Source organism: Phycodurus eques, chromosome 10 (assembly GCF_024500275.1).
Source record: "Phycodurus eques isolate BA_2022a chromosome 10, UOR_Pequ_1.1, whole genome shotgun sequence".
Lineage (NCBI taxonomy): Eukaryota > Metazoa > Chordata > Actinopteri > Syngnathiformes > Syngnathidae > Phycodurus > Phycodurus eques.
In genome coordinates, this window is record NC_084534.1 from 9,596,978 (window position 1) to 9,615,446 (window position 18,469).

At 41.0% G+C, this 18,469-nt stretch overlaps 1 protein-coding gene across 3 annotated transcripts in view; it reads left to right on the forward strand.

Moving 5' to 3' along the window:
* The window catches only part of LOC133409151 (membrane-associated guanylate kinase, WW and PDZ domain-containing protein 1-like), a 152,463-nt gene that overhangs the window by 113,676 nt on the left and 20,318 nt on the right, over positions 1-18,469 (forward strand). For 2 of the 3 annotated variants that reach the window (XM_061688766.1, XM_061688767.1), the window contains exons 12-15: positions 119-781; positions 8,685-8,716; positions 9,180-9,224; positions 14,004-14,250. In XM_061688766.1, coding sequence (XP_061544750.1) covers positions 119-781; positions 8,685-8,716; positions 9,180-9,224; positions 14,004-14,250 — 987 coding nt within the window. The remainder of the gene's footprint in view (positions 1-118; positions 782-8,684; positions 8,717-9,179; positions 9,225-14,003; positions 14,251-18,469) is intronic. The other variant, XM_061688768.1, reaches the window with a different exon arrangement.

The window sequence follows — 18,469 nt, forward strand, 5'->3', positions numbered from 1 at the left end:
TCACAAAGGTGGAACACTACTTTAATTACATTTCCTGGATGCTGTTTATGTACAAATGCAAAGTTCCAACTTCATCAAAGATTCACGCTAATGTCTCCCTTTTCCCCCCCCTCCGAAGGTGATGTAATAGTGAGTGTCAATGACACCTGTGTGCTCGGCTACACCCATGCACAAGTTGTGAAGATCTTCCAGTCAATCCCAATCGGGTCGATGGTCAACCTGGAGCTGTGCCGAGGTTACCCACTGCCCTTTGACCCTGATGACCCTAACACAAGCCTGGTTACCTCAGTCGCAATTCTTGACAACAAAGAGCCCATCATTGTCAACGGTCAAGAGGCCTCCAATAATACCTACGACTTGCCACCCAATCACAGCAGTCAGAACAACAACAATGGCTCAACCAATGGCGGGGTGGCCCTCAATGGCCTCCCGCGACCTCACAGCCCCACTGCAGATGTGGTGTCTGACACCTCATCCCAACATGGCTACCCCAGCGATGTGGTCACATTGGCCTCATCCATTGCAACACAACCAGAGCTCATAACTGTACACATGGAGAAAGGAGACAAGGGCTTCGGCTTCACCATTGCAGATAGCCTCGGAGGCGGAGGGCAGAGAGTAAAACAGATTGTGGATTATCCACGCTGCCGCGGTCTCAGAGAGGGTGACATCATTGTGGAGGTGAACAAGAGGAACGTGCAGACTATGTCTCACAACCAGGTGGTTGACTTGCTCAGCAAGTGTCCAAAAGGCAGTGAGGTCACCATGTTGGTGCAGAGAGGTGAGTGAAGGCATTTATTTTTATTTTTTTGTCAGTACATAAAACATTACCAGGTTAAATTTGAGTGGGATGTGACAAAGGAATGGAAGAAACCTATGTCATTCCTCATGACAGTTTCTGCCTTTATATTTTTTTGTCTAAATCTTTTATGTAACTAAACACACCATTTTAATTTCCGTCAACAGAATCAGTTAGCCTGTTTTAGTGATTGTCAACAGAGAATGTTGAGAGAGCAAATAAGGCACGATACATGGGTATGTTGGTTTTATAGTCATTCATCCAAAGATAGGCCACCACAGAGAAATTCACATTTCAATTGGAACAATTGAATTCGTTTATGTGTGTGCTTGAACACCTGCTACTCACCAATAATTCTGTGTTATCTTTTATTTTGAAACGTACATCATGTTTTTATGAAATAAAGATAATGTCGTTTAAATAAACCCAAACTTAGTCCTTTTTAACAGAGAGACTCAAGAGAAAGGGAACTTAGTTCATTTTAACTTGAATATTATGAGTTCTCTTTCTGTTATGATTTCACATCTGATGGGGCCTAACAACTCTCTGGTCATACTGGTCTGTTATATCTGCTGATTGATATATTTCTATAAAAATAAAAACTGGCAGCTAGTAACAAAAGTTGAGCTTATCATGAATGGATTGCAAATGTAATTGTATATTTGTCCATTTGGTTCACATGTGCTAAAAAAATACTGACAAAACAATCTTGAGTTTGCTTGGACAGCTGAAATGGACCTATTGTGAAAGGACCTTTAGCGATACCTGAGAATATATACTGTACATTGAATGACAATCATATTATGCCGTATTTGAAATAGATGAAAGGACAGGTGTAGAACAATATAATATCAGGCTATGTTGGTGCGTCAAGGATTGAGTTTCCATGTTCTCAATAAGTCTTAAGTCTTCTTGAACCTTTATATCTGTCCTCTGACTCCTTTTGTTTATTCGCTGAGAGCATGTTTTAGACAGGCTACCCATTGTGACTTATTCCTGTACTTATTCTGGAACGTATGATGTTTTTCTTCCAGTATTAGTCAACTGTGAAAATGGTGACCTGGCCTGTAAATGCAGCAATTCAACATCCACAGCTGGCTTTTGTTGTAGTTTTTGACCGAAAATGGCTCTCGCTCAAAATCACTAAATTAAATAAAAGCAACTGTGAATCGGGATGTGAGGATAAAAATAAAATTCAATAAATTTTACCTTCATTCTCTCAAGGCTCTCAAAACTCCAGATCTCAGAAATCGCTGTGTGATGCACGTAATTGGACCCTTTTCTCTGTCAGTGTCCATACTTTGCTTTGGGGCTAGTTAAGCCAACCTAACCTTTTTCTCTGTGTATGTGTGTGCACGTGTGGGTAAGTGTGTGTGAATGTGTTAATTTTATTTCTTTGTTAATGCTCGAAACTGTCAAAGGAAGCTGGTCAGATGAAAGGCAGCCAAATAACACTGCAGCTTCACATGTAGTCTTCTTGCTTTTTATATTTTAAGTTCCCCTCCCTGACTTTTCCTCGTGAGTGCTTTTTACTTTAACATGCAAGACAACAATCCCATGACGTGAAGGAGACATTGTTTCATTTTATGTGCTAAAAGGAGGAGTCTCAATACATGAGTTATCTGGGAATGTGTAAACACTGGATTTGCCTCTTTTTATGTCCTCCAATGGGAGATTGTAGTGTTAGAATATAGGAACTAAATTGAGCATTGAAATGGAACTAGCAGTGCTAAATGCACTTTGTTAAAATGTAATATCTGGAAAGCCTATATCTAATAATTTGATCACAACCCATTTTGCCTGCTGGTCCTCTTAGATCGATAGTAGAAATGCTAACTGCAGAAGGCTCTTATTGGCATTGGTTTCTATTGTTTGCCAGCCTGGCAATCCGTGTCTAGAAAATTGCTAAATAAGTGTAATGCATTATTATTATTATTAGCCAAATGAACACCACTGTACATTATGACTGTATAATTATCTGGATCCGCAATTAGTATTTACTTTTTCATTTTTAAACATTTAAATAATTCCTCCTGTGCTTGCTCTTCTTAGAATGGAACTTGTTGCACCCTGTACAGTACACTAAGAACCAGCGACGGGTCGTGCATTTGGTACCTGGGCCTTCAGTAGGGACTGACCCGACTTAATCCACCTCTTAATATCCCCACTGACACTTAACAATTTAAAAAAAAAAAACATCAATACTATAATATGCAATATAACAGCACGCAACTGTGCCACATACATTATCTGGAGCATTTCATTGTCAATATTTATCTGGTAACATGATAAAAATATAATCAAATAAAATACATCATACTCAACAGAGATGTTGATTATTAAATGTATTAATGTGTGCAGATCTCTACAGCTGTATTTTGCTCGTCGAAGTTGGATGTAACGAGTTTTCTCTCACTCTGATGGAAAAATGCTAACGTCATCGTCTACCTTGAAGTCGAATTTTAAATCTGATTGGTTAAAGAAACGGCGGCACGGTGGACGACTGGTTAGAGCGTCAGCCTCACAGTTCTGAGGACCCGGGTTCAATCCCCGGCCCCGCCTGTGTGGAGTTTGCATGTTCTCCCCGTGCCTGCGTGGGTTTTCTCCGGGCACTCCGGTTTCCTCCCACATCCCAAAAACATGCATTAATTGGAGACTCTAAATTGCCCGTAGGTGTGACTGTGAGTGCGAATGGTTGTTTGTTTCTATGTGCCCTGCGATTGGCTGGCAACCAGTTCAGGGTGTACCAAGCCTCCTGCCCGATGACAGCTGGGATAGGCTCCAGCATGCCCGCGACCCTAGTGAGGAGAAGCGGCTCAGAAAATGGATGGGTGGATGGATGGTTAAAGAAACAGTCCAGTTGCTAATCTAGTTAAAGATACACCGGCCATCACTACTGATACTGAAAGCCCTGGACAGACTATGGAAGCACACAGAGGCTGAAATCAGATTGGACAAGAAATAGAACATCTGCTTATCAGACACAGACTGGAAGCAGTGCATCCAAGAGAAGTGCAATGAGGAATGCCATGAAATGGAGGGAGCAGACTTTTGGGAATGAATACATACAATATCTTGGAACACATATTAAGATTTAAGTTGTAAATGGGCATGTTGGATGACTGGTTAGCACACCTGCCTCACAGTTCTGAGGACCGGGATTCAAATCACGCCCCCGCCTTTGTGGAGTTTACATGTTCTCCCCGTACTTGCGTGGGTTTTCTCCGGGTATTCCGGTTTCCTCCCACATCCCAAAGACATGTGTGGTAGGTTGATCGAAGACTCTAAATTGCCCGTAGGTGTGAATGTATGTGTGAATGGTTGTTTGTTTGTATGTGCCCAGCGATTGGCTGGTGACCAGTTCAGGGTGGACCCCGCCTCTTGCCCGATGATAGCTGGGATAGGCTCCAGCACGCCCGTGACCCTAGTGAGGATAAGTGTTACAGAAAATGGATGGATGGATGGATGGATGGAAGGAAGTTGTAAATGTACTGTACGTCAGTGCTTTTGATATTGTTTAGGCCAGCTGGCCCTGCCCCTGACCACTCACCACCAGTAACAACCATACTACAGTATATGTTGATCAATAACGTGAGCAAATAAAATTCTGTCACCACATAAAAAATAATTTGGGACCAATAATCTGCATGGAGATCCACTATAAAATGTTCATTCCACATGCTGCATCACACACTACACACCCATTATTCAGAAGTTGAATGATGTATAGTTAAGTCCACAAATATTAACACCGTGTCCAAATTTTCATTTGCTCAATGTGTACGTTTTGACATAGCATCAATGATTGACTCAATTCTCAAAGGCATATCAAAATGTTCTAAATGCATAATTGATTAGAATTCTTCAGAGTATTATATTATTATACATAGGTTATGGTAGTAGTCTAGTCATATGACCTTTTTCAACGGTAGAGCAATTTCTTAATATCTTTTGCCATTTTCTTGTCATTTATGGACAGAAGATACCCATCCAACAAATAATTTTCCCTATCGTCAAATTGTTTTTGGTCTTAACGGTATATTTTATGCATAGACAGATTAGCATTTATGTGAAAATATCACAGGGATATATTCAACACAGTGCCTTAATTACGCTCCTGCTTTCCGCTGTCTGTCTTTTTAGCCCATCTCTCACCAGCAGCAGCAGCAAGGCACACTGGCCTCTAATTGGCGTCCTGATGTCAGCTTTGCTTATTAAATACATACATCATCTTCTCTCTATTTTTTCACACCCTTCTCCCATCCATCAAAGAATTATTTTCCATTAAGCAACACATGCAGCATGTATGTGTATGTACTCCCCATACAATATGCAGTCGACTGCAAATGTGAGAAGTCAGGCATCCAATTTGTTTTTTACTTTAACCATGACAACTGGTAGTCTTAATTTTTGGATAACTACCATTCTTCCATCTCGCTTTTCTGTTTCTATTTGCCCCTAGCCCCTGCTGTTTTGTGCATCCCACCCATTCGCCCACATTGGAGCCGGTGGTCGTGGGCCAGCACGTATGCACACGCTCATTATGGCAGCTCTGCACAACATTGCTCCCTCTCCGACTTTCTGATGACATTTCGCAGTCCACACATCAGCTCGTGTCACGGATTTTCCTCTTCCATTGCCTTCAATGTCTTAGCAATCTGAGTACTAGTAATAGTCACAACCTCTTATTATTGCTTCACAATTATTTGTTGTTATTTTAGTGAGGCGAAACAGCTCCGAAAATGGATGGATGGATGGATAAACTATCTGAGCAAGGACTAATATGTTGACTTTTTTTACTTTGCAGTGTAATACCTACAATTGGAGGGCCGGTATGCATTTCATGATGCATACACTGCACTAATGTGCTGATATTTTCAGACCTCATTTTCCCTCCATTGATGCTGTGAAGTAATGTAGTTAGCTTTTTGTCCCTATTGTACAATATGCTAATTTCCCCCCCACTCTGCTCTGTTCCCCTATAGGTGTACATTTTAGCAGGTCCATTACGGATGCATACATCTGCTAAATAGCCCTTTCTCAGCAAAACCTAGTTTGGGTGTTCTTGAAATATAGCCTCTCAGTATCCCAGTAGCTCATGTCATTAGTCATGGACACGAATCCTTGTTGTTTCTGCTTTTCCATGTAGGGTTATGGTCCTCCAATGAATGTAAGGTAATTTTGCTTGGCTTTAGCAGCTGCCTGTGGCCTTGGACTATAATGGAGAAATGCAGAGAAAAAGAGAGAACAATCTAAGGTCACGAACACAAACCAGAAGTATTCAAACAGGTCTTTTATAAATGAAATAGTAAATGAAGAGTCAATTACTGGAAAACAAGTCAAAGACCTGCAGATTATATGTATGCTACTCTTGGGCTCGCTCATTCACAAAACACCCTTTACAATACAGCACCAGATTTGCATTTCCTATTGCTTACATGTGTTTAGTTCCCTCTTTACCCTAAAGTGCAGTTTAAAAGAGATTGATTGCAGCCTTGAAGAAAGTAATGTGTGTTTTCTTTGTCTGTCCGGGAGGTATGCCTTGAGTAGGAGAAAAATAGGTGGATCTTTGTCTGCATAGCTCTTATTGGCAAAATGAAGGGTAAGTTCATCAACGGTCTTGGTGTGGTCACTGATGTGAACTTTATATAACCCACATGGAAAAAAAAACTACAGGTACTGGCATGCCCAATCACAAGAGCAGTGTAATGCATACAGTTGAGTGGACTCAGAAGAGATAAATGTTGATGATGAGTCCCTATGCAGACCAAAGCAGGAAATCAATTCACTGTACGGACAGGAAGCGTCTTTCTTGGCCACTTTGCATAAAAATAATCTGCTGACGGCACCTTCCAATGGCACCATAACCAACAGCATTGCGGTTCTGAAAAGCAGCGGTAAGGGAGCCGCCTCGCCACTCAATGCTCACAATTCACCTTTGCTCATTCCGGATGCTGGAGGCTTGAGCTGGTGAATCACTTCTTATTGCACAGTTCAGGGTGAGTCTTCCTCAGCCCAGCCAATCTCTCTCTGTCTTCACAACTCAACAGCTACTGGGTGGATCGTAAATCTTTTGTTTCCATGACAATGCTCTACTGCTAATCTCCACTGGAGTCTCCAGAGTGGAGAGATGGTTGCGTATGTGGGAGGAGGGGATTTCACCCCTTAAAAAACCCATGCAAGAGGCTATACATCACCCTCCCAAACTAAATTCAGTGTTTTGCATGATAGTTCCCCAAAGTAAAATGCAGGACTGTTCCATATCTGTATTTTGGGTATATTTATCTATTAATTTTCAGTGTTTACACACATGAAAACAAACTGTCACATCCAGACATCAAGGATGTTGACGAGCTTTTCGCTTCTTTACTGTAGAGTGGTGAGCAAGTCACCACAACTTGCTGGGAGACCTTCTTTCAGTCCCCCACAGTAACCCAGCCCTCATTGCTATGGTGACAGATGGAGCTAGCTGTAGAAGACCATTGCAAATTTTGCCAATATGTACACATAGACACTGGGGACCGACATCATAATCTGCTTATTAGTGACTGCTACCCTGCCAGTTTGGCTTTAAACAAAACTGTACCGGTAATACTGGCTGATTATACTCTGATCAGGAGAATACTACTTTCAATGGTTCACCATAAATTAAGCCTGAATACTAAGTCACAATTTCTATTTTCATATGGTCTTCTTCCTAACTGTCATATCACACGTTTGTAAATACACCCAAAAGCTGCTTTTAACCATCAGTGTGAATGTCACAACATGTTGCATGTCACTGTTCATGTACTTATTCCCCAGGTTATGTAACAAGCTGTCAAGCTGTTGATATACTGCATGTTGTATTGCAGTTTTCTGCACAGGCAAGACAGTTTCAGGAACACACTCGACCTGGGCTGCGGTGGCATTCTACTCTTCTGTCATTCTTTCTTTGTGAGCTTGTCTGTGATAATGATATTTCTGATCATTTTCGAAAGGCTCCTTTGTTGTATTTTAAGCACACTTTCATTTGTGCAGTGAGCAATGTATGAAACTGTGGGGTGTGTGCAGCTGCATGGGTGTTTACCAGAATGTAGGGGTGGGAGGGAGACTCAGATAGAGGGGCGTGAGAGGGAATCTGATGATGCTTAGGGAAGAAGAGGAAGGAAGGACTGTGAGAGAGGGAGAGGGGGAGAGAGAGAGAGAGAGTGGGAGAAAAAAGGAAAAGGCAGCTGGAAAGGGAGAGACGAAGACGCGCCAACTGCTTATAGATGCTGGAGCCTTCGACAGTGGAGCGTGGTGCTCACCGGACACGGGAAGATGGTCTCAGTAAGAGGGGAACTGACGGTTGCCTATAATTTAATGTTCAGTATCTTGGATTCCTTCTCCATGGGTAATGCTACGGCCAGGAAATCCAGAGAACAGCGTGCTTTGCTCTTCTCTGCTCCTCTCCTACACTTGGTCTTTTTTTCTCCAGCTTAGTTGCTCTCCAGGATTCTGTCCTCTCCTTTTAACTCTCTATTTGCTTTCTCACTTACTCACATAGACACACACACAGGCATGAGCCTCTGTCGAATAGCCAGGGCTAGAGAGCGCAGGGTTAGCCCCCGGGCTGGCCCCACACTTGCGCTGCACCAGTCAAGCCAAGCGCTGGCCACGGCAGTGATGTAGATAGATTGTGCTGACTGCCCTCCCACTACACACAACCTCTCTAAATGCCAGTCAGGCAAGGGATAAGGGAAAGAGAGGCAAGCAGAGAGGAGGATATTTACGAAAGCTATACGAACACTGTTCTGACATTGTTTTGAAGTCGTTTTCTTGCAATTTAAAAAAAAAAAAAAAAAAAAAGCCTGGATTACATATAACTACATCAGTAACTATTTCCTCTTTCTGGTCTTCACAGGAGTGGCACCTGCAAAGAAGAGCCCAAAACTGGTAAGTTTTATTTGTATATGTATTTTAATCTACTGTCCCATGATTCCCTTGTTAGTCTTTTGTTTTCCGTCTTGTATGTGCATGTCTCGAAAAGGGATATTTTTCTCACTTTCATCACTTTTCATTCCACCTCTTAACTGTCTTCTGTAAATATAACTTGTGCTGGTGTCAGGTGTCTGTTTATAGAACTGGTATGTTGCGCGGGGGTGGAATCCCTGTAGCTCCACAGCCACCACCCCACCTCCTCTCGATTGGGGAACTGGGACGAGGGGCTTTGATGCACCGTGAGCTGGGTTGCTAACACTCTCTTGATGGTAGAGCGCCTGGTACCATGCTCACTGTGTGAGAGTTGACTATTTGATCACGGCTGAGAAGCGACCGCATCCTGTGATGTATGCTGCATTAATGAAGGGAGCCTGTTGACTTAGTCTGACTGGACATGTTTATCAATTTTGTTTTGCAGGATGATTTTGAGATGGCTCCTCCATACAGAGATTACACTAGGAGGGTATGTTATGGTTTTTGGGTGGAGTGGCTATTTGGGGGGCTGAGTTAGTAATGGTGTTGGGTAAAGGTGATGGTGATGGCTTTGTACTCTTTGTACTATTGTACCCCGTTCCAAATTATTGTGCAAATTATAATATATTTCTCTGATTTTTCTAAATAGTCAATGCAAGTGGCATTCAGCATCATTTTCAAGTCAAACTGTTAGAGTATGTCAAATCCAAATGATAACATTATTTTCTTCAAAAAAATAAACTTAAAATGCACTGTTCCAAATTATGCACATTATAGTTTCAAAACTTTTTGTTGGTTGTGAAGAACTAAAAATATTCATTTGTTGAATTTGGAGCATATTTACTTTAATCAAAAGCTAAGCTAAGCTACCAAAAACATCTTAACAGGTCAAGTTACATTTTAATGTTAATTGTTAATTTAATTACATTTATTTGATAGGAGCTTTACAATTATTGCATCCATTAAACCTAAGAGTTTTAGGATCGCGTCTGTTTGAATTTCTTTCCAGGATGTCATAATAGCATCCTAAAGCTGCTGTTAGGATGTGAACTGCCTGCTACCCTCATAGATCTTCTGCTTGTGGATGTTCCAAAGATTCTCAAGAAGGTTGAGGACTGGCTTTCTCTCGTTTTTATGCCCTTAGCAGCCAATGATGACGGTTGCCTATAATTTACCAATGATGCAGAGGTATTGGTTGTAGCATGATGGTGCAGAGCCATGCATGCAGATGATTTTGTGAGGGAAAGCATGGTTTTGGGTTTTGCACCATAAAAGAAAGTGGTCAGTCAGAAACTCCACATATATTTCAAAGGCCATTTGCAAACATTCAGGGCATGGAACCTTAAGGGGCCAATCAACCCTTAATTCTGTCCACAAACATGACTCCGCCACCTCCCTGTTGATGTTGCAGCCTTGTTGGGTTGATGCTGGTGTCCATCCATCAACCATCCACTACTCAGTCCATGTTGCACGAGCCTCATCAGTAAACAATCTCATGCTGCAGTGGAATTACCTCTCCATCACTGGCTGCTATGGGCATAAAAAGGAGAGAAAGTCCTAGTGTATATATTTGGAAGTGGTTGCTTAGCAGCCTACAAGGAAGTAGCATGGATGCTTTTCTCACTTGTTGGTCTACTGCTGTCATAGATATCAACTGTAAGTAGATATAACATGCCCTTGTGAGTTGCGTGTCTACAGCAATGCTAAGCTAGTAGGGGCAAAGTGTCAGCGCATTCCGTGTGTGGACGGCATGAAAAGTAATTAACAAGTAACAAGGATGCCTGCACATTGTACTGCATAGAGTTGCACAGTCGTACAATTACAACACGGGAACTGTGAATAACGTTTAATCGGTAATACTATTTTTGGGGCCTCTGTTTTACAAATGTTCTGTATTAATAGCACATGCTTTGATGTTGACAAAAACATATACCTCATGAAAATCGGTTGAGAAATAAGCAAGCTCTCATTACTTTTCAATGCCAATGCATTGCTTTTGATGGGAACGTTGCTCTCACCAACATGGCAGTCATGGAGGGATGTCACTTAGCCGGGCTGCTACAGCTCGTTAGCATATCTAGTAAGGCTTCTAGTCATGTCTGTGTATTGCTGTTTGCACTCTGAAATCACTCTGCCAAACTCTCCTATTAGATGCGTCGTCTGACGCCACAGAGACACCGCTCTCGAGTTGAAAATTTCAACTGTCAGTGTGACGCCGTGACAGCAAACGCTCACCTTGAGCATCGCTACACGACGCAATCTGTCGTCAAGCCTTCGCAGCACATACACGATGAATGGCTTTGTCGATTATGGGTTGCGCCCAGCTAAATGCAGTGTGAAAAGGCTTTTATGTCTGCATGTATGGATGGACGGACGCACGCATGTACACGCACACTGTGTTACTCTTGTCCTCCGCCTAACCCCTGAGACTGACTCACCGATCCCCTGGGGTTTGATCAAACTCAGATTAAGAACCACTGCTCTATAGGCTGTATTGAAATATCAGACAACTAAAATGGACAATGATAACTTGAGGATGGGAAGTTGGACTGAGTTTACCCGTCAGAAGTTGTTTTCATCCAGCCAGCCCTTCTCCTCTCAATCTTCTCTCTCCTTAATTTCTGAATTATTAGAGAGAAACCGCTGTGGGTGCACGGAAGGGGAAGACTATGATTTCAGAATGTAAAGTATAGTCAATCCACCAAGTTTTTTCTTTACAGGGGAATTCAGATTTGTATTTTGAGTCCATCAAAGTGAGAGAAATACAAGACCAAATGGAGCCACTTTGGCAAACAGAGGTGGCATTATTTGTGATAGACCGTAAGTGACCCTTTCCTGCTACAAAAAACATTTTGGCTCTTAGTGCCAAACAAGGTGTGATCACTATTTACTTTACTATACAAACCTGTCAGGACTTACATCGAGATTTTAAACTTTTCCAGAGCAGTTAGATTTTTTTTAACTGCATAGATACAGTGGAACCTTTGAGATCAAATACAATGTGTTGCAGGATACTGGTCTACTCCCAATTGTTTTTGTAATTTGAAAATAAAAATTGTAAATTCCAAGGGTCAAACTCACACAAAGCATAAATTGATACTTGCTAAACTGAGCTTTGTTGATTTACGCCGAGGTCTCACTTACGTGATGTGTGTGACATCATCCATGGCAGCAATCCATCTCAGTGTTGCAAAGAGACCAAAAATACAAACACAGGATTCATTTTTTGATGCCCGCTGAACAGTGATCATGCACGGTATGGTGACACTTCCCCTGACATCATGCATGATGGCGTTTTGTTCTTTAGAGGCGTTTTTGCACCAGAAAATATTGGTAGAATTGCAAGTTCTATGACTTTAGATGTTCCATTGTATAATTTAATCTCTATCATTTAGTATAAATATAATCATTGATTCCAGAAGTGTAGAAGGTATCACGAGAAGACAAGGTCCTGGGAAATATTTTTACTTAAATGTGTGCTAAACACTTTTATAAAGTATATTCAAGAAGAGCGGCTGACTGCCTTTATGGCTTCCTGGTGCGTGTTTGTCCTCCACGGTCAAAGAGCTAGGAGGTCACACTAAGTGAGATGCAATTGCTGTCACTTGCTATCGCTGTCTGATTTGCCTTTTGCTTTCATGCAATGTCTAAGCTTTTGCAGTCACAAGTTTCTACAACCCCAATTCCAATGAAGTCGGGACGTTGTGTAAATAAATAAAACAGAATACAATGATTTACAAATCATGTTCAACCTCTATTTAATTGAATACACTACAAAGACAAGATATTTAATGTTCAAACTGATAAACTTGATTGTTTTTAGCAAATAGTCATTAACTTAGAATTTTATGGCTGCAACACGTTCCAAAAAAGCTGGGACAGGGTCATGTTTACCACTGTGTTATATCACCTTTTCTTTTAACAGCATTCAATAAATATTTGGGAACTGAGGAGACTAATAGTTGAAGCTTTGTAGGTGGAATTATTTCCCATTCTTGCTTGATGTATAGCTAAGTGCTAGAGGACTCTGCATCTTTTTGCACAATTGTTTTTTGTCAATGTGTTTGTCTCCAAAGTGTTCTGTAAATTGACTGTCTGTTGTACTAGAGCAGCTCCAACTACCGGAGACAAATTCCTTGTGTGTTTAGGACATACTTGGCAAATAAAGATGATTCTGATTCTGATTCAGCTGTTCAACAGTCCGGGGTATCCGTTGTCGTACAACCCCACTTCCAATGAAGTTGAGACATTCTGTTAAACATAAATAAAAACAGAATACAATGATTTCCTTCATTTTTAACCCCTCTTGTGCTTTTTGTGAATATTTCTCCGTACGCCACAGGGAAAGCAGCTCTTATTGCAGTTACCCAGTAAACAAAGATACAGTCCCCTCCAAAAGTATCGGAATGGCAAGGTCAATTCCTTTTTTTTTTGTTGTGTACTGAAGACATTTGGGTTTCTGCTCAAAATATAAATATAAGACAATAGCTCAGAATTCCAGCATTTATTTCATGGTATTTACATCTAGATGTGTTAAACAATTCAGGACAAAGCACCTTTTGTTTGAAGACACCCACTTTTCACGTGAGCAAAAGTATTGGAACAGACATTATTAAATTAACTTAAAATGAATAATATTTAATATGTGGTGGCATAAACCTTAGTTGGAATAACTGCATCAAGCCTGCGACCCAACCACCAGACTGTTTGCATTCTTCATTTGAAATGCTTTTAAAATGCCATGAAATAAAAGCTGGAATTCTGAACTTTTGTCTCATATTCATCTTTTGATCTGAAACCCAAATGTATTCACTATACAACAAAAACAAAGGAATTGACCTTGTTGTTCCAACATTTTTAGAGGGGATTGTAGTACTGTGTTAATGATTGTAGTACTGTGTTAATGATTTTAATAATGATAAACCATTTTTTCCTCATACAATGTCTACTGAACTATTTTGTGAATAAAACCGCTTTAATATTTGCTGTTAACGGCGGTTAGCATCTGACAGACATTTTGGATCGTAAAAGCATCCATCTTCATCCCTTTTTTACTCTTAATCAGAAATACTGCTGGCTTTTTATCTTCATTGCCTTGATTTTCCTCTTACAAACCACCACCGTCGTCTTTTCTGTTGTTTAGTCAGCTGCTTCCATTTTTTATTCTTTCACCTCTCTATCTGTCCAGGGCATTGCTGCCATGCTCCTTTATGTTGTAAAATGTACTGTCTTCTAGTCGCCCAATTATATTGATCTGCTTCTCCAACAGCAATTGTCAAGGAAGGACAGTCAGACCAGCTCACAGCACAGTGTTTCCAGTCATCGGAGTGCCCAGGCAGACTCGCCCTTGCACTCATCCTTGGCACCTCCGCTCAGTGAGAGCGCCGCTCCCCCAGTACCATCTCAGCCCCTACCGGGCCTTCCACCCCTGGACTCCACGAGCGACGGGACTATCCAAAGAAAACCAGATCCCTTTAAGATTTGGGCCCAGTCCAGGAGCATGTATGAAAGTAGGCGTAAGTATAATATTTTTGGTGACGGTTGGATGAGTGCTGCATGCAGGTCTGCGGGCTTGGTGGAGGCCTGCGGTGGGTTTGGAAAGAATTGGGATGAGAATTAATGCTTATGTATGTAAGTACCTTTCTCATATTGGTATAGGGGACCTATTGTGATCATTCCCAGCTTCAGATCTTCACTCTGACTTTCGGGACAGTGTTAACTTTACACCCTTGAAAAAGGACATGATGTCCTTCATTATCTCCTACTGGCACCATATTCATTCATCCTCGTGCTGGTAGATGAACATGTAGAGATGCGCATTCACATTCTCATTCTCCATTTTTTTTAAATGTTAGCACAAAACAAACAAATAAGCAAGAGAAAACGCCTAGCATGTGAAAACCTTCAAGCCAGGTATTCGGAGATCTAGTATGCAATTTTATTTAAGTCAGTTCTCAGATTTCTTAATAACATCGTCCATGTCATGCTTTCGTCAAAATACCTCACGGATAAAAAATTTCAGAGCATTTTGCACCCCCTATTTTTGCTTTGCTTAAAATGGGTTGTTTAAGTGAGCAGTCCTGCCTCATGTAAATGAGCCACTGCTCACCTGGCCTCCACAAACCTCAGCGGGCTACAGAATTACCACGACGACCAGGGGCAAAGCTAGGGCATTCCGATGAGGCAATCTAGTACTTGTTATCAAACAACCCAGTGTCTGAAGAAAAAGGTGAGCCACCATGAAAATGAAGTAAAATCATCATTTTGTACACGATATTGCCAAAAGTATTTGCTCACTGCTTTGACTCCCATGAAGTTAAGTGGCATCCTATTCCATAGGGTTTATTTTGACATTGGTCCAACCCTTGCAGCTATAATAGTAGCAACATGACAAGTGGCCACCATCTTTATCAAATTTTCTAAAAAATAAAAATAAAAATAAAAAACTTGTAATGAGCACTTCAAGCTCCTCTAAAATCCTCCATAATAAATGCATTCACCAAAAAAAACAAAAACGGTTGCTGACGTACATGACCTATTCGACTGCCCACACTGTTCTTCTAAACAATGTTCCATTTGTGTTAGTTAAGTCCAGTTTTTAGGGCAAGTGATACCATTGGAAATGTCACGGTAATTTTAACGCGTTGACTTCTTGAAATTTCAGCCCATACGAGCGATTGGTGGGTGTTTTTTTACTGAAACTTGTCAGTTTATCAGGTCAGGGGTTCCCCGTAGCAGTAGCAGAGAAAATGAACCGGTGATGAGATATGTTGAGAAATAATTAAATGTTACTGTTTTACTCTAATTTGAATGTGTGTTCTCACCAGATTTTCTGTCGGCGAAATCACATAAAGAAGTTCCCCAAAAAGGCTGTTTTTTTCCAACACAAAAACTCAATTTCTCTGGAACCCATCATCCGAGAGTCGAAGCTGTTATAGCTGCAAATCGTGGACCAATCATATTGAACCCTATGGGTTAAGAATGGTGTGTCACTTAAATTTGTATTCGAGTCAAGACAGGTGAGCGAATACTTTAGCAATAGAGTGTATTTTTACTCATGGAGACAGAACTTAACAAAGTCGCTGGATTTCACTTGTTAACTAGTGTGCAGATCCGTGTGTTGCATGTAGTGAACACATCAACTCAAATACCCGTACTGAGTGCTGGTTGTCAGAAGCTAATTTTGATAATTTTGTTAGCCAATGCAAAGCTCTACTAACATTGAAGAAGAAGAATTACAGCTCTGCTTACCGTTTGCCTCTGACATGATTTTGTGGTTTTGTGGAGTCGGACAGATTTGACAATCGCATGAAAACGGCAAATCTATGGAAATTATGTAAAACATAATGACAGACATTAGAAAAGCGCAGATATAAAAAATATTTACTTGGTTGTTTAATATCAACCTTGATAGGGGGGGCAGACCCAAATATTTTTTTGCAAATAATTTTAAAAAACTATTTTGTGTATGTCCCATTTAAAATTGTAATATAATATTAAAAGAAAGTCTACCCTGTCTCCTTGGTGAATCTCCAGAACAATCAATGCCAATATTTAGCTTTTTTGTTAATTTCTTGATCATCAGAAGAGGCCAAAATCTCAAACGTTCTTGGTCCAGTTTGTTGGAACCTATGGTCTCACTGTGGTTGAATTGCCATGAGTGACCCTGATGCACCAGACATCTCTCTACAGATGTATAATGTAGATGTCAGCTGATTGCATGGCTCCCTCTCTCTTGTCTTACCAAAACATGGAGAAACTTCTAATTAAAAAGCTCTCAGATCTAGTGTCTCAAAAAATGGGGGAGGAGAAAAAGCAACATTCTTCAAGGGCTAAGAAATGTTAACATCTAATCAATTTGGAAGGCATCACTTCTCAAAGCCTTCCATTATTTGGATGAAGAAGAATATGAGAAGAGGGGCAGCGCATGGGTTGTGCAGATGCATGCCTGTTTGCAAGTCGCTCTGATATCTATATTGTATCATATTTGATTGTACAAAAGGTAACAAAAAACAAATGGGATGAAGGAATCAAAAACAAGGATATAGTTATTGATACAAACTAAAGGTGATAGCCAGTTAATCAGGGTATTTTTTTATACATGACCAGACTAGGAAAACCTGAACAGCAAAAAAACAAAAACAAAAAAAACTAAACTGGGAAACCAGGAAGAAACTCTGGGACATAAAAAAGATGGGGAACAGGAATGTGGTGATAGTAAAGATCCCAGAGAAAGACGGGGTGCGTATAGGAGTTGACCTGGCTGTAACAGCAGGCTTAAATCCACATGCTTTCAACATGCTGCATTGAGCATGTGTGCGTGAAAATCCTGCAATATGCACTCTGTCAGCGGTTCAGACATTTGCAGACGAAAATACAGGTACGCAAAGTTCCTGGCAATGATTTGTTTTCTGGGGGGGGGGGGGGGGTTTCCCCAGAGATCAAGGTCTTTGTGAATGACCTGCTTTTATGGAAGAATCCCCAAATCAATTTTTAAATAACAATAATAATAATAATAATCACCTTTCTGATTGTCTGTTTTTAGGATATTTTCAACAAATGCTAGAATTTTGGAACAATAGCTTAACTTCCTCTTTCATAAATAAGAGAAATTAAATATACAGGACAGTACATACAGTGGGGCAGTAAAGTATTTAGTCAGCCAGCAATTGTGCAAGTTCTCCCACTTACAAATACGAGAGTCCTGTAATTTTTCGTCATAGGAAGACTGAATCTGCAATAGGTAGGCAAATCAACTGTGGGAGCAATTATTAGAAAATGGAAGACAAACAAGACCACTGATAATCTCCCTCGATCTGGGGCTCCACGAGAGATCTCACCCCGTGGGGTCAAAATGATCACAAGAACCGTGAGCAAAAATCACACAACCATACGGGGGGACCTAGTGAATGAGTAGCATCAGTAAGAGACTACGCCGCCAGGGACTCAAATCCTGCATTGCCAGACGTGTCCCCCTGCTTAAGCCTGTACATGTCCAGGCCTGCCTGAAGTTTGCTAGATGTTTGTAGCATTTGAATGATCCAGAAGAGGATTGGAAGAATGTCATATGGTCAGATGAAACCAAAATAGAACTTTTTGGTAAAAACTCAACTTGTTGAGAGATGCTGAGTTGCATCCAAAGAACACCATGCCAACTGTGAAGCATGGGGGTGGAAACATGCTTTGTGGCTATTTTTATGCAAAGGGACCAGGAAGGCTGATCCGTGTAAAGGAAAGAATGGGGCCATGTATTGTGACATTTTGAGTGAAAACCTCCTTGCATCGGTAAGGGCATTGAAAATGAAACGTGGCTGGGTCTTTCAGCATGACAATGATCCCAAACACACCGCCCAGGTGACGAAGGAGTGGCTTCGTAAAAAGCATTTCAAGGTCCTGGATTGGCGTAGCCAGTCTCCAGATCTCAACCCCATAGAAAATTGGGAGTTGAAAATCTGTGTTGCCCAGCGACAGCCCCAAAACATCACTGCTCTAGAGATCTGCGTGGGGGAATGGGCCAAAATACCAGCAACCGTGTGTGAAACCCTTGTGAAGACTCACAGAAACGTTTGACCTCTTTCATTGCCAACAAAGGGTATATTACAAAGTATTGAGATGAACGTTTGTTATTGACCAGATACTTATTTTCCATCATAATTTGCTCAGAAATTCTTTAAAAATCAGAAAATGTGATTTTCTGGATTTTTGTTTGTTTGTTTTCCCCCCTCCTCTCTCTCT